The following is a 27171-nucleotide window of genomic DNA, read 5'->3' as shown; positions in this document are numbered from 1 at the left end:
AGTGCACTGATGCTAATTATCCATACACAAGATACTATCCAATTTCTACTGTAACTATCTGTATCTGGAATCCTCAAGGCATCTCTTTCAGTTGCTACAGTTTCATTCTACTTTATAGAAGGATATATAATTTATCTGTGCCATAAATATTGTGTACACTGATGTATCCTATTTTCTGGCACTGATTTAATATTTCATTAGCATCTCTACTCAATCTTTAGAGAACCATTTTGCTTCATTTGCTGCTAAAGTAGATCTTAACTAACCTCTATCGCACCCTTTTCCCCATAAATATTCTGCAGATTGTCCTACTCTACTGTTCCCTCAGCCCCTGGATAATTTCACTTTCAAACAACTCAGTTACACTTCAAGATGTAGTTTAACAAGTATTTATTTGATCAGCAGTCTCATTTAAGCATCTATTGTTCCATCCTGTTCCTTCACTTATTCCTATTCCAGCTTTTTGTACAGCTACACAGGGAAATGGTTCAGTAAATGCATTCACATTTTCCCATGTTCTTTCTAACCCTGCTCAGCCCCCAGCTTGACTCACTGTGAGCCTCCCAACATCTAGGCTAGTGTAAACTGAAGCAGCATGTGAACAAGAGATAGCGACCAAGGGCTGAAGTTTTGTAAAAGCTGGCTCTCACACCAAAAGAAATGAGCATGAAATGTTGGAGAATGGCTAGCAGAACAGGGCCATAGCTCCCTGCAGGAGCTGGTCCCAGCCACCTGAGGTAAACAAAGGAAAGAACCCAGGGTACAGTTATGTAGACAAGGATGAAGACCCAAGGCTCAGTTGTGCTAGCGAGGATTGTTGTGAGAACACAGAGATAAGTTGGGGGCGCATTACGACCTTGGGGGTGATGGGAAACAGCCCTGGGAGGAAATGTTTATGCATACCAGAAATGCCACAGGGGGCTGGGGTATTATAATGTGATCTTTTAAATGTACCCAATGGCTGAGACATTATAATGTAGTTTCTTGAATGTATCCAATAGAGTTGCAAGTAGTGTATTGTAGATTGCTTATATAAGGTGTGATTTCTCTCAATAAAGTTGAAGCTTGCTCTATCATTCACACTGAATCAGCTGCTTGCTTCCACCGCCCGCCGCAATCAAATTGCACCCTTCGCTACTCATACTTCACTCACATTTCAAATACTACCATATTGGAATACTTTAGTATTATTAGAGCATTTCCCTCAACAAAAATAGTGCAAAATAGGCCTCTGATTTATTGTACAGGAGAAGAGACACTCAGGGAATAATGTTTCTCCTAAGTATTTAGAAATCAAGGACTGGAAAGACATCTTAAGTCATCAAGTCATGATGGTGGCAAACTCCTCATGATGACATCTGAGTTGCTATTCAGCATGAGACTGGGCTGGAGTAATGAGAAAACATGTATGATCTGGGATGAGGACAAGAATATCTTCAGTCTTTGTCAGCAATCTCCTAATTTGCCAAATTAATCTGATCTTGTTTCAGAATGAGACCATCTCTGTGCAGGCATTCACACTGGCAGCTACAGCTCAAGTTAACCCTTGCTGGATCCCGTGATTGTGGTGCTCAGGCCGATAGCCTTGCTTTGCCAGAGAAATGAAGAATTGTAACTCATCAAGTAGGATGCCCTTAAACTTTAGATGACACAGAGAGAGACCCAAGGAAAGACACATGCACATATGCACAGAGCTTGTTTTAGGCAGACTCAAATAGTCATCGATCTCAATAGTCCCCTCTGAGGCAAGACTGTGTGTACACTTTTGAGTTGCATGACAAAATCGTGTCAGTGAGGGAAGGTGAGACTGGGGTGTATGTTGGAGATGCTGTGGTATGAAACTTCTCCAGCCTGGAGGCCTTGTCAGACCCTGCTGAGAGCAAAACTGGTAATGGGTATTTAAGGCAGTAGTTTGTTGCTTCTGCTTGTCAGGAAGCTTTTAGTATTCAAGTCGATGAAAAGACAAGAGAAAAGACAGTATGCGTTAGGGGCTTTGTACCCTGTAAAGTCTGAAGCCCTATCCCCTGTCAATAGTTCTGATAAGTTAAGTAACTGCCTACTGTTGCCAGTGCCTGAAGCCAGCTCTGCAGGCAACCATGTTGCATAATTCCTTTCATAAACAGATCAAGCTACACTTTAAAAACTGGTTAGGCTTTTTGCCCAGCTTCTCCACAGAAAAGGTTGTTTCTGCATTGCAATACTTTGATAATTAGGAATGCTGAACTTCCCACCTAGATTTATTCATGGCTCATTTAAACATATATATGTACTTGTGCCAAAACTATCTTTAAGTTAAGTAGCTCTTTTCCTTCCCTGCTTTATATCTGTCCTCCTCAGTGTGTTTATGGACAGAAAACATACCCTTTCAGTCTTTCTTTTCCTTGGTCAAATAATCCAAGCTCCTCTACTCTTCTCTTTTAGACTCCCCATTTAACCAAGCATCATAATAATCCATCTCTGTACCTGTCTTGGTCTGAATTCACATTTCCTGAACACTGGCAGCTAGAGGTGTACAGATCTTGAAGAGTCACAGTCAGGATTTTGATGAGTTAGGCATTATCTGACAGTCTGGCTATAACCCAGAAACTTAAACACAGTCACAAATACAGACTGTGGAAGAGCAGTAACCAACAGAGCCTGAAATTTCTTCCCTACTTCCCCCCATCTGCTTCTAAATTAAATATCACCCCTTTGTATCCTTTGAAAAAATCCCAGAAGTCTCACACCCTTTTTTTTTTTTTTTTCTTCAGAGCTTATAAGGATTTGAACTCTGTTTAGTACAAGTATTCTTGATCCTTCTCCTAACATGTAGATTATACTTTACTAGAGTGCTTGGTCCAGATCAGTTTTTGAAGACTCAAGTCATACAGAGTAGGAAAATCTATCACTCTCTTGCTCTAGGTTAGGTTTTAATGAATATTAAATTTAGCAACAGTTTGCACAAGAAAAAAAAAAAAGTTTAAAGGAAATTAAAACCTGTAGAATTCTTATCCTTTTTTCTTATCTGTTATTCTCTTACTCTTATCTGAACTCGCCCCCTTTATGCAACAACAGAAGTCTGGGATGTGATTTTACTGTAGGTTTCTTGACTGCTTGCCAGAGCTCTAAGCGGAGGAGGAACAGCTTCCAAGTTCAGTATTTGGACAGCCTTGCTTAGACTCAACAGTCCGAGTTTTCCACTCCAGTCTTACTGAAACTGCAGAGTGAGCAGATATATCTCTTTACAAGAAAAGAAGTTAACATTTACATACATTAATGAAGTGATCATATTATAACTACCCAATTTCCAGTACAGGGATGGATTTATTGTTAGGAAGTTACAGTCTGATGTAGCATTCCAAGAGCAGACCTTTGTGTCCAGGAGTATCAAAATATAACCATAACTTTTTTACTAAAAATTAGTCCACGCATTTCGAAGGTATGACTAAGAGAGTTGCAAATTTGATCTTTTATGTTTCAAAATGAAGCTGTCATTACAAATATAATCCATGAAATTTCTTAATTTCTTTCCTCTGTGAATTCCAAAGGAGTTAATCAACATGATAAAGCGATTTAGTTTAGAGAGGTGTACTAGTTAAATGCTTATTTTCCTTTCCCTTTATATTTAAAACAGTTTGGCTTGACAACTATTTTCTTCTTTTTTTATCAGATTAAACACATGAGGTGAAATTTCAAAATGTTATAAAGGAAATGAAAATTACTTTTAAAAAATCAGAAGCAAAGCTTGTCCATCAAACAATCAACTAAATCTGCTGAGAGACAACAAGTTGAAAGGAAAATCTATAAAAGAAGATGTGTGGACTCGGTTTCAGGTTTTGGTCAAAAGTTAATCAATAAACTCAATTTAAAGAGGAAAATCAAATTCAGATGAAATAAATACTGAGTACTTTCAGTAGCCTTTAAATTAGAAATAGTTTGAGTCACTAAGTTTGGGATTAGATTGATGTTTTACTTTTTCGGTTTTGAAACTTTTATTCAAACGTTAACTACTTTTCCATGAATTATTTCTCTGCATGCCTATGAATACTCCATTATATTTAATGGAGTTAAAATTATCTGGAACACTGGAGTGTAGCTAGAAACCAACCTGAGACTGTTTCAGTTTCCATCTTGGATAGGAAACTAATCTGAAGCTCATGAGAGTTACATGTCATTCACAAATCTGCAGAGGCTTTAAGAAGCAGCAGAAAAAGTCTGTAGTCCCTTTTTATATAGGAGATTATTGAAAGGACTACTTTAAAAAAATGCACTTTCCTGATACTACGACACAAGTTCCATTTGTTGAGATCACTTCTATGCTGACAATAAAAACAAGGCCGGGGAGTGAGTTTAGACTCCAAATTACTGATTGTCCAGAAGGCTTGTTGTCTTGCATCATGGCAGTTTTGGCCCAGGCCAACTAGCAATCTTTGAGTAATACTAGGCATAGTTTGGGGGACACAAAGGATCAGGAGCTATTTCCAGTAAGCACCAGAAGCTGCACTGGGTTTGGCTTCCTCTACCCTACACAGTCTTCCAGCACTACCCCAGAAGGCTTAGCACCATCAAACATCTGTGTGCATCTTCAGCCATGGCTTGTGGAACTATAATACCCAACTTTACTCCAAAGGTCTGCACCAAAATCCTAACACCATTTCAATGACTATGAGGTTAAACCAAAGTAAAACAAAATAGCTCTCTTCCCATCTGAGAAAGTCAGATCCTACATCTTAGGTCTGGAGGCCCAAGAAGAGGCCTGAAGACAAATGTGACACATCTAACCTATATAGTTTGGCATCAGGGCCAGAGAACATTGAAGATGTGTTCATGAAGCAGAAGTCAAAAGAAGTTCCACATGATAAAATATATAAATAAATCTCTGAAAGCTGGAAAGAATGAGTATCAGGGAATTTATGAAGGTAAGGACACAATGAAATGAAGATGACATTCTAGGTAAAAAAGCATTTTGATGTTGAATTAAGGCAGCTTCTTGGCCCAGAGAAGTGAATCGGAAATCATCTGTTCTTTAGATGCAATAGTCAAGAAAGGACGTGGAGCATCCCTGTTAAAATACTTCCTCCCCCACACTCATTAGTCTCTGTAGCTTCAGTGAATATGATCCTATTTGTGGAGAGATCAGAAGGGTGAAAAGAAAGGAGGGGAGAGCTGTATAAAGAAACATCAGTGTAAGGGCACATTGCCTCATTGCACCCAAACAGATTCACTTTCTGTTAACTGAGTTACAGTGTCACAGCATTTGAACAGTTCCAGCACTCCCAGCCTCCCCCTGCTCTGAACCTTTCATCATTTTAGTACTGGAAATGTTTCCCTCCTCATGCAGCCCAGGATGCTGTTGGCCTTCCCTGCTGCGAGGGCATACTGCATGGTCAGCTGGTTACCAGGAAGGTCCCCTAGTTTTTTTCTGCACAACTTTACCAGACTTAGAGCAAGATGGGAAATAAATAGTTTGGGAAGTGAGTTAAAAATCACAGAATATTTGCATGTCTCTCTCTGGCTTAGTCTTAAAATGATACACCTGCCACCGGACAAACTGTTAGAGCAAATAAGACACTCTGCCTTCTGGCTAATTTCAGCAAGTCTCTAATGTGGCCAGGTAATGCACCATTATGCAAAGATGTGACATAGCTTGGGGTCTAATCAGAAAGGCACTTTTCCTTGAATTGAACAAAAAAATTGCACACCGGTTGTTCCTATTCCATGAATAATATTTCCAAAACTATTACTCCATGAATTATATTCTTTTTCCATGAATAATACTAATGATAATACCTACAAATCTAGAAATCAGATATAGAAAATGACTTGGTGTATCTTAAGAGAAATCACAATTTTTCAATTTCTGATAGATGTTAAACTTACATAATTCTCCAGGCAAATATGGATATCTTGAAAAATATTCTTCCATTCCATAATCAAAATAATTAAGAAAATACATGCGACATTGAATTTTCTACTCCTTAAGGAGGAACTTTTCTTTTTTTCTTCTTCATGATTGCAATAAATCAAACCACTCTGCAAACCACAAAAGCTTTGATATGTTGTAAAGGCTTCAGAAAAGTCACTTTGTGAGCCTTCAGTAAGTCAATATCTAATGCAGAGTGTCTGGTGGTGATGCTTCAGTTAGGGGGCTGTAATTTTCCTGATTATGATATGAACATTTGGAGAAGAATATTTAGGGAGATAAAATCTAGTTGCTATGGAAAAAAAGTCAACCTAAGGGATAGTACAGTATTGCTTGAAATGTGTAAGTGCTTGTCTGTATATAAATTATAAAATTAAAGTAAAATCAACGTGCAGTTCAAGATGCTAACTTGAATAAGTTAAAGATTTTGACTTTCAAAAGCAGCACCCATGTTCCTGCAGACTGAAGGCTGATGAGGCTGCTAGCTAGATAAGATTAAAAGCCTGCGGTTATCCTAAACTGCAAGTCCACTTTGCAGAAGCAGTAGGAGCCACGGCTATTCTTACACCACTGTGAGCACTGGTGGCTGAGTAAGCTGGAAAACCTGACCAGAGACCTATAAAGGAAGACACAGCAAGTGAAATTTAAAAAAAAAGGTATGCTAAGCAAGTCCTACAGGTACATAGAAAAGAACATGATAAAGCATTCATTTGGACTGCAAATTGCTCTCAAGCCATGCCAAGTGATTCTGGAAACAGGAATAGGTGGAATGAAATTCATGTTTCAAATGTGGAGTGTTGCTTTATTTCCTAACTAAATTAATATTGTTCCAGACTATTTGCTACATGTCATCTGCATTCATAAGACAACTCCTTATTTTTCCCTCACTTTTTAAAAAGTTTTTTATAGTCTTAGTCTGCCCTGGGTTTGCAGAATGCCTCTGCAGACTAAGCACTGCCACAGTCTAAATAGAGAATACTAGTAATAATAAATGGAATGTGGCAAGCTGGTGTGGTAATTTTATTGTATATGCAAAAACAGCATTCCAGACCAGCTTGCATATATTCATACAGTCTTCAGGGATCTGATGTTTTGCAGATGAAAGTTTTTCTCAGTAGGAACAGAAACTATTTTGTTTATCCCATTTCATTGATGTTGCAGGCCTCACTGGTAACTCAGTAACGTCATACAGTGCAAGAACAGAGTGGTCACACAAGCATCAGAATAAAAGTGGAATGAAAATAAATTTGTATTAGGGAGCATATAGAAAGATATGTGCTTACAGAGACATTTGAAATTCTCAGCTTCCCTGATTAGGAAGATCCTGGAAGGCATTTATTAGAGTGCAGGGAAAGGAGAGGAACAAAAAAAAAAAAATTAATTGATCAGAAATTCATTATATAATAACGAAGATGACAATAATTATTAGTACTTCACTGATATTGCCCATTTCCAGAAAATTTAAAAAATGGTCAACTGTTTTGAGGGGTTTTTACACTTAATTTAGCAAATCCACCAGCACCAGACTTGCTATTCCAAGGAACTGCGTGCCTTCATATGAAAAACAACACTTATACAGAATCTAGTCATTTTGAAGCCCTTTACATCACATATAAAGAGAACACAGTCTTTTAGGTCTCATAACTGTGTGTTAAATCCATGACTGCCAGAAACAGGAAAGGGATTGTTCCTATGCTCCTCATTAAACTCCCCTTAGTGGCTGGACACTGAGATGAATGAACCATTAGCTTAACCCAGTATGGCAGTTCTTAGATATTCAAATGTTCACAGCCATAATTAGGACAAAGATTACACTACTGCATGCACCAGCTTGTTTGTCATTTCCTTTCACCACTCCCAGTTCACAGGCATGTCTCCAAAGCGAAACATCAGCCTTTGACCTTTACATGTCTTCTCCCAGTGCTATGAAAAAAATGTGATCCGTTTTGCTTATCTTCTTCCTCTAGCACATTGTCCGTAACAGCCGTTTTGAAGAAGTACCTTAAATTTGAAGACACTACAATATAAATAAATATGCTCTGTTCCATAATGTGGGTACTATGAGTAGTATCTTGGCTTTGCTTTAAAGCATTAAAAAGTTATCTCTCAATACAATGTTCTCAGTGTGCTTCCAAATGTTATAGTCTGTTTCTATGATAATGTACCATCAGATTTTTAAAAGTATACATCCTTTTCACAGCTAAGTCAGATGTTTCTGATGACTAAAAGTAACTCCATTGGATTCTATGACAAATAATAAAAAGTTTCTTAGATCTCAAGTAACAACACAAATGTTTGTTATTAATACTTATCAAAGTAAGACAGTTGAAACATTGTTTGCAAAGTACATTAATCATCCTCAGAATAGTTATTTACTGTATATAAGAAGAGAGGCAAAATACGTTCTCTAATTAAGTCAACTCAAAAATGAAATTAATAGGAAAATTTTTCATGGACCTGTATAGACTTGATAAGAGGCTGGATTTTTTCCAGGGGATTTCTACAAAGCTATGTCCTGGTAAGAGATGTTACATGGGGTGAGATTTCAGGGCCTGGATAACACAGAAGGTTATTCGGGAAAAGTTTTATGCTAAATTTAAATCTTTTGAAGGATCTCAATTTTTCAAATGGGTATAATTTTTATAAATTCTCTTGAGTGGTATTTCTGTTTAACTAACATGGAGTTTTTGGGATTTGAAGTTAAGAGCAAGCTTAGCTCTGTCTTCAGCAGAGGCTATGTTCTTTGTTTCAGCTTGCACACTCAAACAGAAGACAAATAGCCTCAGCAATTGCATTTTAAAAGATCTTAAGCCATTTAAAGCTGCTAGGAGAAGTTGTACTGACAGTCCCTCAATTGAGGTACAGCACAGTGAGGCAGAATGCCAGCTTCTGCTAGCTACCTCCCCGCATACCATTTCGTCACTCCTAAGGAACACGAGGTTTTATTTCTGTTATGGGAAATAATCTTTGCAAGATTTACTCGAAGGAGACAGCTAGAGTATTGCCAGAAGATTAGAAGAAGAGAGAGCCTCAAAAGATACGCTGAACAGAAAGAATTGCCCTTATTCCTGGGATGTGCCCATCCATACTTATCAAAGACACTGTCAAGTCTTGGTTTCATTGCCTTAAAATGGTCCCCAAAGACAGGTCCCGTTAAAACACTTTCTGAAGAATAAAAGTCTTATTTTGAGAGCAGTGCCACCTACACAGGCTTGAAATAAAGGGGCTAATGGCTCTTCAGGGCTTGAGAATTTTTTAAACACCTTTCCTTCATGTAAGAGCGGTCATAGTTTTTTTCAGCACAGTTCTTAAACATTTACGGGGAAACGGAAATATTAAATAACAATATCAGTGATAGTATTGGTGAATTTCAGAGACGAGTGGATTGTTGTGATGTTAAATGCTTGATGAAAAGAGTTTGTTCATTTATTTAATCATAGAATCATAGAATGGTTTGGGTTGGAAGCGACCTTAAAGATCACCTAGTTCCAATTCTTCTGTCATGGTCAGGGCCACCTTCCACTAAATCAGGTTGCTCAAAGCCCTGTCCAACCTGGCCTTGAACACTTACAGGGAGGTCTTATGATGTATGTTAATACAATGTATGTCCAGACTACAGCTTACAGTGCCTTGGAGAATACCCCAAGAAAAACACAGACCAAAAAAATCACAGAAGTGAGACAAATAAGTTATCCAAATGTTTTATCACATGAATGTCAAATGTATAAAGAAAAAATTGAAATAACCACATACAAAAATAAAAGCAAATGGATCTCTATTAATGAGATTATTTTCATTTTTAAAATAAACATAACATAAAGGTTATAAAATCTGTCATGTCAGTAAGGGAAAGAAAGTGAATATTAGTGAACACAGAAACATAAATTAACCTCACAAATTTCAGTCCTTGCTAGTCCAATTCTCAACTGTCAGCAAAAGTATATTTCAGTTCATTCAATTTTTACAATGAAAAATGCTTTGAAAAAATGCTTTGTGATGTTCTGAACCATAACATTCAGTATTTCCATATGCAGTAAAAACCGCACTGAAACATGAATCTAAGACCATATGTGAAATCAAATGTTTCAACTTTATTTTAACCCCATCTTAAGCTTTTGCCTTAAATTACTTTTTTCTACTTACTAACCTTGATAAGCTTCTCCCTGAAAATTCCTAGTTCCCTTCCTATGTGTGCTGGGTATGGCTGGGGCGGAGTTAATTTTCTTCACAGCAGCCCATACAGTGCTGTATTTTAGATTTGCAACCAAAGCAGTGTTGATAACACATCAGTGTTTTAGCTGTTGTAGGCTGGGGTTAGGAGGGGACACAGTCAAAAGAGCTGACAAATTGACCAAAGAGATGTTTCATCCCGTATACCGTTGTGTTCAGCAATACAGCCCAGGAAATTAGTTGCTTCTCTGAAACTGGCTGGGCCTCAGTCTGCTGGTGGGAGCTGGTGAATGATTGCCTTTGCATTGCTTTATTTTTTTTTTAATTTTTTCTTATCAAACTGTTTTTATCTCAACCCATGGGTTTTTCCTCACTTTGGCCCTGTGATACCCTCCCCCATCCTGCCGTGGGGGAGTAAGTGAACAACTGGGTGGAGGCTTAGCTGCCAGCTGGGGTCAACCCACCACACTATTTTTAGCTCTAATGAGTATGCTAGGTCTCTATCAGAACTGCGTGTGGCTTCTCAGGGGAGCACAGAAGGTTAAATTTGGTTGCCCTAAAACAAAGAGCTGTGCTGCTCCTGCTCCTGGAACAGGAAAAGCTGGGAGAGTCAGGGGGATTGGGAGAGCCCTGACAAATTCAGCTTGGTGCTCTTGTTCTTCCCAGACACCTGCAGAGAGGTAGATAGAGCAATTGAAGCTGCTGTTGGAAGAGGGTGCTCCCATCCTCTGTCCCCATTCTCCTTCAGGGATAACCTATTTTGCATGCAGTCTCACCCACACATGTGCAGGGGCAGCAGCAGCAGCCAGCCTGGCTTTCCAGGGTTCAGAAATGGGAGAAGTAGGCACCAGTGACTCCACTGTGCTGCCACACCAACAGTTTGTTCTCCTGAGGCACAGCGTGCTCTGCCTGAGCTCAAAGCCAGCCTTGAACTTCAGAATGCTTTTACTAGATGGAGTAATCTTCCACTGCCTTCAAGATGCCATTGCCCTGAGAACAAGGGTGATGCATCACTAGCCCCTTTCTGTAAACACTGTAACAGAGATGACACCACTGCTTCTTGCCATTCAGGGATTCCCCTCTTCAGCAAAAATATTCTGTTATGAAAAATGAGTAAAAACCAGTCTAATCTTCATAACCACATCAGTCCCTCTTGACATGTAACTCATTAGTAACAGACAATCTGGAAATGTTATGAGCTCTTAAGGTTTTGAAATTGGTTTGGTTTTCACATTGGAACAACACCTGTATCTTTTTGGTTTAAAAAATGGCATGCTATCAAACCCTTTTTTTTTTTAGATCAATAATACCAGGTTTTCATTTCAGATGTCTATTCCTATCTGCTATCAGAAGTGACTGGAGTGCCCTGGATCTCATAAACCTTTCTATTGCAAAAACCTCCTCAAAATCAATACCTCATAGCAAAAATGTCTTTCAGACAGTCCTATAATCTCCTGGATATTGTTAAAGTAAAAGAAAATGGTTGAGAGTTTCTTTTATTTGAACTCACAGATTAATATTTCAGCACTGGTAACATGTTTTAATAGAGTTGTTCTGATACTTACCCGAGGTACTAGTGAAACACCGTTTGGAGAGTTGAGTTTGCACTTCTCACTAACTTATTCCTGAAAATGGGATATTACTGAAGGTTCTCTGAAAGGCAGAGGAAAAAGAGAAAGAAGCAGGACAATAGTTCCCCAAAATGGGAAAGAGGATATAGAAATTTCACAGTAGTCTGAAAGCCAGGGAGAAGAATGAGACCAAAAACCATCCAGGTAGCTGCATTTAAAACAAATATCTCACAGTTCAGACTGACATACAACTGACACACAGAGAGGACTGTCATGGTTTACCCTGGAAGTCAGCTAAACACCACACAGCCACTCGCTCAGTCCCCCGTGAAGTGGGATGGGGGAGGGAGAATTGGGGAAAAAAAAGTAAAATCCGTGGGTTGAGAAAAGAGAGTTTAATAGGGCAGAAAAGGAAAGGGAAATAATAATAATAATAATAATAATAATAATAATAATAACAACAACAATAATAATAGAATTAGAATATAAAAAACACGTGATGCACAGTGCAACTGCTCACAACCCACTGACCAATGCCCAGCCAGTTCCTGAGCAGTGGCCCCTGGCCAACTTTCCCCCTAGTGTATATACTGAGCATGATGTTGTATGGCATAGAATATTCCTTTGACCAGTTTGGTTCAGGTGTCCTGTCTGTGTCCCCTCCCAGCTTCTTGCTGGTGGGGTGGTATGAAAAGCTGAAAAGTCTAAAGACTTAGTGTAAACACTTCCTAGCAACAGCTAAAACATCAGTGTGTTATCAACATTATTCTCATCCTAAATCCAAATCACAACACTATACCAGCTACTAGGAAGAAAATTAACTGTATCCCAGCCGAAACCAGAAAAATATCCAGCCCTTATTCTATAGCATTTACGTCATGCCGAGGTCCCACATTTTCTACTACATCCTTTCCTGTCTACTGATATATACACACAGATATCTATCCCTTAGCCTAAGGGCCATCCCTCTAAAATGTCTGTTAAGTTCATTTAGTCCATGATTTTGGGCTCAATCTGTCATAGTAGTCCCTCAGGGCAGGAGAAACAGTGTGTGGTATTGGATTGTTGCATGCTGAAGCCAGTTCTGGTTCCATCACTGCTGCACTTGTCCAGTTCCATCTTCACTACCCAGTTTCATCAATACTCATTCCTCATTAATCTTCATTAATCTCCATTTATTTATTGTAATACTATATTTGTAATACTATTGATATGGCAGATAGCAACCATTGTAGTGACGACTGTGAGAGACTGAAATGTCTTACGACTGTCTCAAAGCTTGCTTGTGTCTGTGCAAACCTCCAGGAGAAGCTGCTGTGGCCTGTGAATTGGTCTGGGGGATGCTGCCCAGGGAAGTGGGAGTGTATTGAAGGATGCACTCTCCACTTCTTGGCAGTTGCATTGTCTGGACTCTTTACAGAAGCCTCAAAGGGGCAGACATGGACTGAGCTGGCCCCATCCTGTAGCCGTTTGTGGCTCTATTGTGTAGGCCAGACCCCATGCATGCATTGATAATGAACTGACAAGAGGCAAACTCCTCCTTTTGACTCCAGATGCAACAAAACCTGTTGGACCAGAGAAAAAAAAAACAACTAAAGGTGAGCAGATATGCTGATCAGCTGGTAGGATGAACTTTAAAAGGCAGCAGAAAATCTTGTTCTTTGTGCATCCACCATTGAAGCCAGATCCATGTGCATCCACCACCGAGGAAGCGAAGACTGAGGACCAACAGGGCGTGTCATGGTGGTGACTATTCTTACAGTCCTATCCTGCATCCTTGCTTTATTTCTGCCTTTTCTTTTTATTCTGTCCTATAGCTAACCCTCTTCACTTTTTTAATAATAAAAAACCTATTTTGGGTGTATGGCATTTGACCTCGTTTGTGTCTTAATCTTGCTCTTGGGATCATATCGAAACCTCCCCCGACATTGGATCAGGACAACGACATACAGTATTATGTAGCAATTAACATCACACAATTCCAATCACTGGCTCTTCTCACATGTGAGGTACACATCAGACTTCTACATTACTCACCAAATGCACCCAGGCTCTTAAGTAAAACAATCCCATGGATGAGTTTGCCTTTGCCTGAAGCAGGAATAACCCAGACTGTCTTCCTCAGCATATTTTTTCTGTGAACTCTAGGGACTTTATCCCATTCTATAGTACATAAAAGTTTGAATAGGCAGGGTCAGATCGATTGGCAGATGCTCTAGATTTGACTAACCAGGTAGCTTTTACTAAATGTGCATACCAATGTTTAAATGTCCCAGCACCCATTGCTCTCAGTGCAGTTTTTAACAATGCATTATATAGTTTGATTTTCCTGGAGGCTGGTGCATGATAGGGGATGAGATGTGCCCATTTAATACCATGCTCTTTGGCCCAGGTGCCTATGAGTTTGTTTCAGAAATGAGTCCCATAGTCTGACTCAATTCTTTCTGGGGTGCTGTGCCACCATAAGACTTGTTTTTCAAGGCCCAGGATATTTTTCCAGGTGGTGGCATGGGGCACAGGATATGTTTCCAGTCATATGGTGGTTGCTTCCACCATCGTAAACACATGGCAACTTTATGGGATTGTGATATAGTAAATCTGCCAGGGCTCCCCATATTTATATTTCAGCCATTGTTCTCCATACCAGAGAGGCTTTACCTACTCGGCTTGCTTGATTACAGCACGTTTCACATTCATAGATATTCTGTGCAATAGTATCAATGGTTAAGTCCATCCCTTGATCACAAGCCCATATATATGTTACATCTCTTCCTTGATGGCCTGAGGTGTCATTGGGTCATTGGGCTATAAATAATTCAGTCTTACGTTGCCAGTTGTGATCCACCCAAGCCACTTTGATCTTAGCAGCCTGATCCACCTGCTGGTTGTTTTGATCTTCTTCAGTGGCACAACTCTTGGGTTCATGAGCATCTATATGATGCACTTTTACAACAAGGTTCTCTACCCAGGCAGCAACATCTTGCCATAATTAAGCAGCCTAGATGAGTTTACCTCTGTGCTGCCAACTGATCTGTTTCCATTGCTGTAGTCACCCCCACAGAGCATTTACCACCATCCATGAGTCAGTGTAGAGATAAAGCACTGGCCATTGTTCTTGTTCAGCAATACCTAAAGTCAGCTGGATAGCTTTCACCTCTGCAAACTGACTTGATTCACCTTGTCCTTCAGCAATTTCTGTGACTTGTCATGTGGGAGCCCACACAGCAGCTTTTCACCATTGATGTTTTCCTACAATAGGACAGAACCCATCAGTGAATAGGACATATTGCTTATCATTTTCTGGTAATTCGTTATACAATGAGGCCTTTTCAACATGCGCCACCTCCTCCTCTGGTGATATTCCAAAATCTTTGCCTTCTGGACAGTTCATGATGACTTCCAGAATTCCTGGGCAACTGGGGTTTCCTATGTGACCCCGTTGTATGATCAGTGCAACCCACTTACTCCACATGGCATCAGTTGTGTGATACGTAGAGGGAACCCTCCCTTTGACCATTCAGCCCAGCACCAGCAGCTGGAGTGCCAGGAGGAGCTGTGATGCACTATCAACTACTTCTGAGGCAGCTTGAACTCTTTCGTATGCTGCCAATATCTCTTTTTCAGTGGAGTATAGCGGGCCTTGAATCCTCTGTATCCCTGACTCCAAAACCCTAAGGGTCAAACTTGAGCGTCCCCTGCTGCTTTTTGCCAGAGGCTACAGGTAGGGTCATTCTCCCCAACTGTAGTGTAGAGCACATTTTTAACATCTTGTCATGCCTGGACTGGTCCAAGGGCTACTGCACGAACTATTTACTGTTTAATTTGTTCAAAGGCTTGCTGTTGTTCAGAACCCCATTTCCAACTGATTTTCTTCTGTGTCACTTGATAGAGAGGGCTTATAATCAGACTGTAATTTGGGATATGCATTCTCCAGAACCCCTCAATGCCTAAGACATGTTGTGTTTCTTTTTTCATAGTTGGTAGAGACACAGCTGCTATCATGTTGATCACATCCATTGGGATATGATGACGCCCATCTTGCCATTTTATTCCTAAGTATTGGAGCTCCTGTGCAGGTCCCTTGACCTTTGTTTTATGTTAAAACCAGCTTTCAGGAGAATTCGGACTATTTTGTTCCCCTTCTCAAAAACTTCTTCTGCTGTGGTGCCCCATACAATGATGTCATCTGTGTATTGCAGTGTTGTGGAGCTTCATCCCATTCCAGTGCAGTCTGGATCAGCCCATGGCAAATGGTGGGGCTGTGTTTCTGCCCCTGGGGCAGTCGATTCCTGGTGTACTGGATGCCCCTCCAAGTGAAAGCAAATTGTGGCTTGTATTCTTCTGCCAAAGGAACTGAGAAAAATGCATTAGCAATATAAACTGTGATGTACCCCTTGGCTGACTTGGACTGAGGTTTGTATAGAAGTTCTAGTACGTCTGGCACAGCAGCACTCAGTTGTGGTGTGACTTCATGCAGGCCACAACAGTCTACTGTTACTCTCCACCCTCCACTAGACTTTCACACTGGCCATATGGGACCACTAAAGGGTAAGGGAGTACTGCTGATCATTCCTTGGCTCTCCAGTTGACAAATCAGCTTATGGATGGTAATTAGGGAGTCTCAGTTGATGCAATATTGATTCTGGTGTACCATCATAGTAGTGACTGACACCCATTGACTTCAACCTTCAGCAACCCCGAAAGAGAAGTGTCCTCTGAGAGACAAGGCAAGGTAGACAGCTGTTCAGTTTCCTCTGTCTCCAAGGCAGCTATACCAAAAGCACACCCCTTTTGGGTCCTTGAAATACCCTCTCCTGAGATAGTCTGTGACAAGGAGACATGAAGCCTCTGGGCCAGTCACACTGGGGTGCTTTTGCCACTCATTCCCAGTCAGGCTCACTTCAACCTGCAGACTGACTACAGACAGGTTCTGTTCTTTTATAGCCATTGGGATCCCTCTGGAATATGAAGATGGTGCTCTCTGTACAGATTTCCAACACATGGGTTGCATGCACCTGACTTCATTTGGATCTTTGGATAGCTGCTTGTTGTCCAGGTCATCATAAATCATCTCTGGCATGGCTAATTCCCTCAGGAACTGGATGCCTCTCTTCATGGTGGTCCACTTGCATGGGTGACATAGCATCTTCCTTGAAGGGATACCTTTCCTTCATGACTGATAGGACTTGTCTCCAGAGGCTGAGGTCTTGTGCCCCTATCCAATCACCATGTCAATGCCCCCTTTCCTAGAAAGGGATTCCAGCTGCTTGGCTTCCCTACTCTGTAATTCCAACCTACTATCGCTGTTGTCCCAACATTGGAATAGCCAGGTGACAATGTGCTCACTTGAACAACAGCTGAAATCTTTTTTGTGTATTTTGCAGCTCATCCAGGGATAGAGATTGAGTGGTTGCCACCTTGTTTATGAGTTCTTTCCCTTCCTCCTCCTCGAGAGTGTTTTACTGATTAGGGATACCAATTAAACTGAGACACCAGAGTGAAAAGAGCAGGCATATTTTACTTAAAGTAACTAAATAATATTACAGAATAATACAGAAAACATAGAGTAAGAAGAGGTAGAATAGTGCACTTAACTAGGAAAATACAGGGTAATGCATCAAATCATTACTACCTGAGGGAGACAATAGTGATTAAGACAGATCCCTCACCACTTGCAGACGTTCCCATCACCCAGCCCTGCAGTGGCTGGGCAGCCCCGGTTACAGCGAGGGTTTGCAGAGCCTGTCCCGGCAAGGGGGAAATCCTGCGCGGGGCGTCCACTCACAGGTGAGGCTGCCAAAGTCACACCTTTGTTTCAAGCAAAAATACCTGGTTTCAATCTCACATTAGGTTCCCCCAGAGCCTGGCCAGGGCTCAAGGAAAAAGCTAAGGGAGTTTCTCTGCTTATCTGATGGGATTATGCACAAGATCTCACATCAGGTCTCAGGGACAGACACCTGCCTCTTGACTCTGTTGTCCTATTCACATACAAAGGAAGGGAAAGATACATTCAAGGTAGCTACACCCTCCACGCATATTTCATTAAGGATTACATTCCGGGTTAACAGTTTTGGTTCAGGGCCTGTTGCTCAGGCTTCAACACTTCCACCTTTTACATCAGGATAGGTGGTTTGTTATAACTTAATATAATACCTGTTAGCACAATGTCAGTTTAAAATACTCACGATTCATCTATAGGTCAACTCTGTCTTGGGCCTATTGTCCAAGCCTTAGCACTTCAGAGAGGCAGCCACCTCTCTTCTTCCTCCTGTTTTTGTGATGGCCCTGCTTTGAAGTAGTCTGCCTTGTCCACTTCTTTCTCCTGCTCCCTCTTAGAAGGATCTCCTTCATCCCTTATTAAATGAGCTGACGTCCGCTTCCAATATCTACTCTTGTGTGTAGGGACAATTGAGACGAGCATGGGTTGGTTCTCTGGTTCAGCTGCAGTGCCCGTCACTGGAGTTTGTGTAGCCACAGTGCCTGTCACTGGAGTCACTCAGACAACAAACATTCTTTGCAATATTAGCTGGAATGAGCAAGTGATTGCAAAACCCAGGAATTGATAAATTAATTCTTGAGACAATCAAAAACTCTGAGAAAGACTGAAATAATTAAAAGGCAGACTTACTAATGAGACTATAGGAACAAGCAAGATAATGACGTTCAGCAATGTAGTTATATTCCTGGTATTTGTAGTGGCAGACTTTGACCAACCAGGCATATCTATATACAGTAACACAGAGGAACATTTCTTGTAATTTTTATATCACCACCTACAGATGATGCTCTGTATATTTATAACAAGATTCTCCAGCCCTTGCTGTTCTCTTTTTCATCCTCCCACTTATTTTATTCAAGTAAGAAGAGAGAGATAGGCTAAAAGATACATGTAAAGGATCACAAGTGTTTCAAGAATGCAAGAATTTCAAAGTGCCTCCTGTGCATTTTTGTAAATGTGACTGGCAGGCTATTCACCAATTAAACCATTGGATTTTTAATGCAATGCCAGCCACTGATGTAGAAGCTGCAGACAGAGGTGACCATAAATTCCTAAAGCACATTCACTTCCCCCCTCACCTCAGAGCATGGGGTCTGATTGATACAGCCACTTCAGAGAAGTGTGTCTTCATATTTGGACAGATGTCATCAGTGGTTGTGTCTGCTTAGCAAAGTGGTACTTTGTGTCCCACTATCCTGGTCCCCAGGAACATGCCATAGCCATCACCTAACTCCAAGGTAGCACAAGATATATGCCATTCCTTGAGCTATCTAAGGAAGGAAGCCCAGGTGACTGCAGAGATGGGGATGTGAGCTGCGGTGTTGTGGGCAACTGCAGCACAGGTCTGTGGGGAGCACTGAGGAATGTATTTGCTCTTCAGCATGCCCATTCTTCACTGCACCCTTTCTATGCATGTCACCAGTGACTCATGTCCTCCTTTCCATGACTCAGCCATGCCAGCAGAGGGGAATGCAGTAGCCTGGTGGAGTGGATTGAAAGTGCAAAAGAGAGCTGTACACTGGAGCTTCAACTGCTTATTCTTTTCAGCCCCTCAGCCTTCCATCAGCTGGAGTAGACTGGTTAAATGAATGGTCCTTGACCTCCCCAGATTTAATGCATCTCTTGTGGAATGTCTGGGGTTTTTTTTGTTTGGTGTTTGTTTGTTTGGGTTTGGTTGTGTTTTTTTTTTTGTTTTTTTTTTTTTTGTATTTTGTTTACCTACCTGTCTCTTTTCTCCCTAGTTTTGGCATGGCAGATTGTATTGGGTTTGGATGGCCCATGTGTCTTGACCCACGAGTCTGTCATCATATATGTCCTCCTCCCATCCAGTTAAGGAAGGGGAGTGATAGAGTGGCTTAGTGGATACCTGGCAGCCAGCCAAGGTCAACCCAACACATGGATGTAGTTTTGTATCACTGCAAATCCTCTGGTTGGAATTATTTTGTGTTACATAAAGTCTGACACAAGCAAGATGAGTACTTCCACTCTTCTTGCATTGTCATAGAGGTGCAATTGGTTAAGAAAAATAGCATTTTAAATATTTTAGCATAAGGGAAAAAAGAGTGAGACACTTCAGCTAGATATCTGTATTCTGAAGAACTGCATGCCTTCAGAAACATTCCTACCCCAGCATCTTTAGTGGCCTAAGGTATGCACTCTCCCACTTGTTCAGCATCCCCACCTCCCTGAGTTCAGTACATGGAAAGTGTAGGTGCCTGAGTCAGTGGTGCAAATGCCACTCCTGAAGCTGCTCTACACCTGGGTCTGTCACCAGGCCACCAACAGGGGTAGCACTGAGCATTGCACCATATATATTTCCCTTTGCAACTTGCCCCTGGTCTCTTGAGATGGTAATTCACCTCTGTAATTGACCTCCTCTGAAAATTAAATTTCTTCCTGTGGATCCTGGGAGACCTCTTGCTCTAAACTGGTGCATTTCTACAAGAGGTTTTAGACTTGAAGAAACTACATTTCATGGGGTGAAACAGCTTTGCTGAAAAAAATTACAATCCACACAGGACAATGCTGTATTCTTTCCGCCTACTTGCCTCATTCACTAGAAAAAATAGAAATCAGTTGGAAAGAATTGGATGTCTCTTTGTGAGAAAACCATTTGGGAGCTTCCTGCGAGCAGGAAGAGAAAGCATGAGATTGAAGAAAGTGTGCTGCCTTTCTCACCTCCTCTGTAATACACAAGACTGGATTCATGTTGCCACCTACCAGCGCAATTTGGCGCTGATGTAGTTTACAGATTTCTATTTTGTTAATTCTATTTGTCTTACAAGACCTGTACTCTTGTCCACTTATGGGAGGTGAGTCTGAACAAGTCTCAAGCAGAGTCAAAGCAGTGTTAACACAAATATAATTAAAATTGCCATCAGAATCAAAAGCATTGTTCTGTTTGCAGGTCAGGAGCCTCATTACTTTTTCATTCTCTCAAAGACCCATCTATACTATTTTCTTCTTCCTGAGCTATGGAATCCATGCACCTGCACATCTATGACTTTTCACGATCTATTTGAGCAGGTCTTGCTTCGTGCTTGGGACATCTGCTTAAGCTGTTTAAATTTAGAAAGAGAATATTCTACCAACAATAACTTTAGTTGAATTAAATAGTAGTTATTAGCAACCACAGACTCATCAGGGAAGTTCTCTGTCACCAAGATGAATAGCACTAGAGAATTATTCTCAAATTTCAAGACGTGTGTCGAGTCTTGTTCATTTCAATCAATTAACTCAGGTCCCTGTTAACACTAGTTCCTGTTGATAAATTACTGCAGCTTTGGGACTACAGCAGAGGCTGTCCCTATCTTTTATTTTTAAATGATTTGAATTAATTAGTCTTCTACAGGTTATACAACCACTGTCCAAGGAATTCTCTAGTTGGGCAGTTGAACGGCACATGTAACTTCCAGAGCTGCTAAAATAATTCAGATTAGTTATACTGGTATTTAGCTAGTCATCATAGTCAGCTGAAAGGTGAAAAACTCAAAACACTGACATGTCACATACACAAAGAAGAGAGAGAATAAAGAAAGCAGCCGAAAATATTAGATGTCTATTGTTCATATGCTAATGCACGATAGATATGAAGATTATTATGAATAATACTATTCATTCTTATTATCCCCACTAAGTATAGCATCATTATTTCTGAACTTTCTTTAGAATAAATGTGAGGAAAAGCTTTAATGAATTCTCCTTAGAAGCCAGTTTTGGTGGCAGCTACTGTTCAAAAAAATGTAGCAGGATTTTTTTCTCCAACATAAATACAAGGAATCGAATGATTCATAGGAAAAGTAATGAATTTTCCTGTATTTCATAAAGACACTCTACAGATTATAGAGCTGTTATAGAGCACAATTAGCTTTTAATATACACATAATTTAGAACATTTACTCCTGCAGTTTATTAAATAAATGCACACTGCCCTCACTCTGGATCTTCTTTAAAAGTTTGCATAACTCCATTAGGTAAACTTTGATCATAACTTGGCAGTTCAAGTACTTTATGGACAAATTATCTAATGAAATGGAAATTTGCCAAAATATTTTAACATTTTTTTGAGATATAGAAAATAAGAATTCACATTTTGATTTTGATACAAAAACATGCTTAAAATGTCTAAATAAATGACATTTTAAAGACATATGATGGAATTATGAAGGTGAAAGCAAACAGCATCCGTAGCACTGCAGTATTCCGTATTCTTGGTCAAGAATTTTTATCCTTATTGAAATATTACTTTTTCTGACAGATCTTACTTATGCTCTTTCAATTATTAGAAAAAGAAGCAAGACAAGAAAGGTAACGTGGAGATACCTGCACAATTTTTGTTCAGTGTCTAACCAGATCCCCCCCATAAGACAAAACATTGTTCTCTGTCTTAAGTTTATATCTCTACATAAACCCTCTAGATAATCACATATGGCACTCTCCTGCAAGATGGCAGGTGCTCTGTGTGAGATGCTCTGTTTTCTGAATGTTGAGTGGGAGTTAAGAAGTAGTTTGGACTGTGTTACACTATGATGAGCAACTGAGCAGGAATTATTTATTTTCATGTTTACAGTTCTGACTTAGTTGAAAAGGGGAAAAAAAGGTAAAATAATCAGGGAGGGTTAATTAAGCTCAAAATTCCTGCAATTATTTGACCCCTTTGGAGGAGACAATCAGTGTATCATAACAATTCAGAGTGCTTAAAAACAGAGGCAATGGGTATGCTTAGCCTTTTTTCAGAAATCCCCTTTCAGGAGGTTCTTACAAAAGATCCAAGAGATTTAATAAGAAAAGTTCAGAACAGTTTGTCCAGCTGAAAAGATGAAGTACTTTGGGGAGAATTAGCTCCAGCAAGATACAGAGGAGGAAAAAAACCCCAACCCGCTGGCTAGGAAACATTTCCTTTTCTGTACTTTCCTAGTCTTTGATATCAAAGCAAGAATTACACTTTGAGTAAGATGAAAACATGTTCTTGACGTTCTGGTATCCCTGGCAAGAATGGGCCCCAGCTCAGAGACAGCAGTCCAGGAGCCTGATTGAATAAGCTTCATGATGCTGAAGCAGGGACTAAGTGCCAGCAGGTTGGAAAGCTTCATGGGGGAATAATGCTTTCTTGTTCTGTCACCAAAAGGGAAATTATTGCTAACAAGCTAACAGTTGTTGTTCTATTTAAATTATGCTGGTAAAATAATCTTTCTGACACCTATTCCCTACACTACATCTAAACAACACATGAGCAGGCAATGTGCCATCCAATAAGTAAAGCGAGACAGCTGTAAGTGCAGGCAGCTTGCAGATGATTCATTTTTATGATATATGGTAATGAGCTGTGCTCTTTCTAGAAGTGCAAGGATTTCTGTTGACCTTGTTCAGTGGGCATTAATGTAAGTGTGAAAATAAAAAGCCTTATTAAAAGCTTGTTCTGTAAGCTATGGCACTATGGCTGGTGAAAGAGTTACATGGGATCTTATTGGGTGTTTAACACACAGTCTGTTATAACTTAGTCTCTGGCCGTCAATGGGGAATGTCAGATACGCTCTCACTCACTGGGAAAATCAAAGTGAAAGTGGCAACTTCCACATACTTTGGATGATAAGAATGAATGCCATCTCGAATTCAATGTCTGGTCTTAATTAAGATAGAGTTGTAGCTCAGCATTTATTACACCAAGCAGCATTGCTGGCTATGATCCCTTTCCTACTCTTGCTCTAGGGGTGCTGGGACAGAGGCAGAGACAGTGACCATCTTTCATACAGGTACAGGGAGAAGGCATGGGATCAAACAGGCGTGTCTCTGTGCATTCATGCAAGCCTAATGATCATCTGTCTAATAAAGTCTGCATATGGTTTTGGTTATCCTCAAGCTTCTGACTCAAAAATCTCTAAAAACCCTTTTGCTGGCCATACCAATTCTCATATCTCTCTTTACTGGCTTTACATTGTCTTTACCATGACAATGATGGGAAGAAAGATGCCAACTAAATATGAAAAATAACTTATTTACCTGAAAGTCTTGTTTTCTGAAAGTAAACCTCCTAGCAGGTTGCCTTCATCCTTTAAAATGCACGTGATTTACTAATATTTTCAATTGTTTAAGACAAGGACAATTCTTACTAATTTCTCAAGTGGTGACTATGCATTTGCCTAATTGTTGCAGTTATCAACTGTAATACAACAGACTACTTTTAGAAGATCACCTTGAAAAAGAAATTAACAAAAATAAAACGCAACAGAAAACAAAATCCTTGCCAAAATAAAATAAGAATCTGCAGTAACTAGCAAGAATGTAGACAAAGATATAATACTTAGAACATGAACAATTCTCTTAGTAGTGAATAAATGAATATAAGTGCTCTCTGAGCCTAAAATACAGAGTAAGAGTCACTGTTCAGTAGAGAACCCACTAAAATATTCATAAATTATGTGAAATTCTAAAGCATTCTATCACATTCTTTTTGATCCTGATTTTGCACAAATCCAGATTTAATAGAAAACCTGTTCTTTAACCTAAGTCTGTCATTTACAGAAGAGTTCTGAATCAATCAATATTAAATTGTAATATTCTTTTAAATCATGTGTGTTGAGGAGCTTGCCTTTTCAGCTTTGATGATAGGGTTGCATGAACTTGATATAAATTGTTTTAACTGAAATTTGGAACATAGGAGCAAGACTGGGGTGTAATTTTTACACTTCATGGAGCCATTCAAAGTTTTAATAAACTCTGTGCAGGGTACAGTGAATATGAAAAATGCCAAGTCTGCTATTATCTGGAAATTCACATGTACTCAGAGAGGAATTCCCTCTGTTTTCTCTCTTTCTTTTCTGACCTTTAAAAAATTGAGATCAGGGGATAAAAATCTCCATACCTATTGGAAAACAAAAATGAATAAGAGAAGCTGGCAAGCTATTAGTTTTCTGGGTGTCACACAAACTTACACAGGCATTCTAAGGGTGCAGATCCTGTAAATGCTTATGTTTGAGTAATGTGGATTTCACAAGCACTCCTACAGAAGTCAGATGCCATAAACGAAAACTTGTCAGCAGAACTTGTTGAAAGTATCCAGCAGTCCTTACGGAGTCAGGAGGACCAATCACAATACAGTAAATCTTTGAATAAGTATGAATCAGGAATGTGTCACCTCTACTTTATCATAAAATGTTGCAAATCTTTTTTAACTTGATTGAAGTTTTGAAGGGCAACAGGAATTTATACAGTCTTCAGTTGAACTGATGTGTTGTTCAAAAATGTGTTATGCTTATAGCAAATTTGTCCCAGCTGAAACCAGGACAGGTATGAAATTTTTTAAAGAACTGTTGGTATAGTATACAAAATTGGAGGCATGTAGATAAGAGAGGAAGAAGGGCAGAAAGAGCAACTCCTCTTAGGAAGATAGAGGGAGAAGAATGAGGGTGAATAAAACTCTATTGATATCTGATGAAGAGCACGGGAGCTGACTCAAGCTAAGGGTTTGCACCAGGGCACACTCATGAATATGTAGGTTTTGTGACATTCTGGTGCATTTATATTGAAAACTATGCTTAAAGACAGAAGTACAACTGAACTGATACAAACAAGTGCATGTTTATGCCTTAAACAAGTGTTTGAATCTGTCTCACTGGGATGACCCCACTCTGAGGAAACAGGCTTTTTGAGAACAAGTGAATGATGCCAAATATATATGACTACTGTGATGTGGGTTTTGTGTGGACTGCTTGTATCACCAAACTGGATTAAAATTAAAAACCACCCAAACCAGCTGCACACTATCAGCCAGCCAGTGGTAGAGTAGTACACAGTGTCAGCAGGAGCTGGTGCACCACAGCCATAAACAAGTTAGCATAGGAAGCCCTCTGCAGAGAAACTGATTCTAGAGATGCTAAGATAGGTTTGTGTAGCTTCGAAAGCAGACTACACTAAGGGGGCGATTACTCAGCAGTTGGACTCTGTGTCTACATCTATACAGCTAAATAAAATAGGGTGTGCTTGAGCACAGCATCATTATTCATCCCTACTGCTTAACTGAATGCACACTGTCCCCTTAGTGTCTGGTGGCAGACACTCAGAGGCATACCTTAGACTAAGAAACTAGCACACTCCAAGGCAGTCCCTGGGTACAGTTTGAGGGTCAGTGTGTGCCAAGGACCATTGCAAATGAAGCATAGACAAGACAGATTTGGGTCCCTCCACAGCCCTCCAGTGCAATCCAAATACTTCCAGTTTCATGCTATGAGAAAACCCATGGCGAAGAAGTTTGATGGGCTGCACATAGCTCCAGAATTATTTCAGACTCTGAACTGAAAAAAAACCCCAAATATATACACATACAACAAGTGGTGTTTGTGTCTGGACCACAGAAGCATCACAAAGGGGCAATGCAGAGACTCAGGGCAGCTGCTGTGGTGTGGATGCAGTCAGTTTATGTCATTTTATTGAAGGTCACCTTTAACATTCCTTGACTTAGCTTTATAAACATAGCCTTTGAAAGAGGAAGGCTATAGTGAACTCTCTTTGGTAGCCGCTCACAACGTGAGGAAGTGGATCATCCTGTTCCTGCTGCTGAGGTGGTCTGGAAAGTGGAAGATGTCTGCTCTCTGAGAGCTCCAGAAAAGAATGGGTTACTCTCTTCTACAACTCTACCAAAGCTCTGTCTGTTTAAAGCCATTTGTCTAACCCACTACTCGAGACTGGAAAAGGCTTGTTTGCTACTCAGTCACTTAATTTTCTGTGGGGACCTGTAAGCTAAAGAACCCTAAAGACTGCAGACTTTGTTGCTGTCATATTCCTGACAGATGGCTTACAGAGGTCACCACCTGACCCTTGGGGAAGAGATAGCAGAAAATTTGAGGTGAGTTTGGAAAATAGTTATTTTGAAGAACATACTTACTTTATATTAGATTTTAGGATTTATCAGAGATAGGGGGTAAAATATGAATAGGAAGATATGCAAAGAATATATGGTAAAACAGGTATCAGACAAAACCTCCTAGTAACCAGCAGTAGTTGATTAGTAGTTTAGTGCCTGTAATTTCTGGCTGTGAGTTGATCTAGGGAAGTTAGTTTGTTGGCCATATGCTCTTTTACAGTCATGAATGCCAAAAATGTATCAAACCTCTCTTTACTTGGTGCTATTAACAACCTCTGCTCAGTAGACACTCAAGACTGAAGTAATAGAGATTACTAGGGGTTAGGCTACAAATATATTAGGCAGTCATGCAATCAGATTTACTGCACTGGGGTCAGCTCACTTTCCCAGTAAAGTCACTTCCACACTTTATAGGAAATAATAAAGGTATAGTATGGCAAGTATTTCACAACTTCCTAGCTGGAGAACACCAAAAATGAAAAACATGACATGGAAAAGCTATTTACAGAAGGTGCTTTCTTTAATATTGCAGCTCTCCCCTCTGGCAGCAGGAATGTGCACTGAGTGGACTAATCATAATATACATCATGGAAATTCTATCTTGTCATAACTGTATAGACATATTTGCACTTCACTAAACTGCAGTTCTGACTACAGGTGCAGCAATCCC

The 27171-nt window shown here is 40.0% G+C and overlaps 1 protein-coding gene across 1 annotated transcript in view; it reads right to left on the bottom strand.

The window, feature by feature from the left end:
• The window catches only part of MEI4 (meiotic double-stranded break formation protein 4), a 234120-nt gene extending 219743 nt beyond the window's left edge, over positions 1-14377 (bottom strand). Inside the window, exon 1 of the mRNA XM_026844078.1 lies at positions 14302-14377. Coding sequence (XP_026699879.1) covers positions 14302-14377 — 76 coding nt within the window. The remainder of the gene's footprint in view (positions 1-14301) is intronic.
• Between the last annotated feature and the right edge of the window lie 12794 nt (positions 14378-27171).

Source organism: Athene cunicularia (assembly GCF_003259725.1).
Source record: "Athene cunicularia isolate RWA chromosome 3 unlocalized genomic scaffold, athCun1 chr3_part1, whole genome shotgun sequence".
NCBI classification, from domain to species: Eukaryota; Metazoa; Chordata; class Aves; order Strigiformes; family Strigidae; genus Athene; species Athene cunicularia.
Note: the sequence above shows the minus strand (reverse complement) of the source record. Positions and strands in the feature narration are given on the sequence as shown.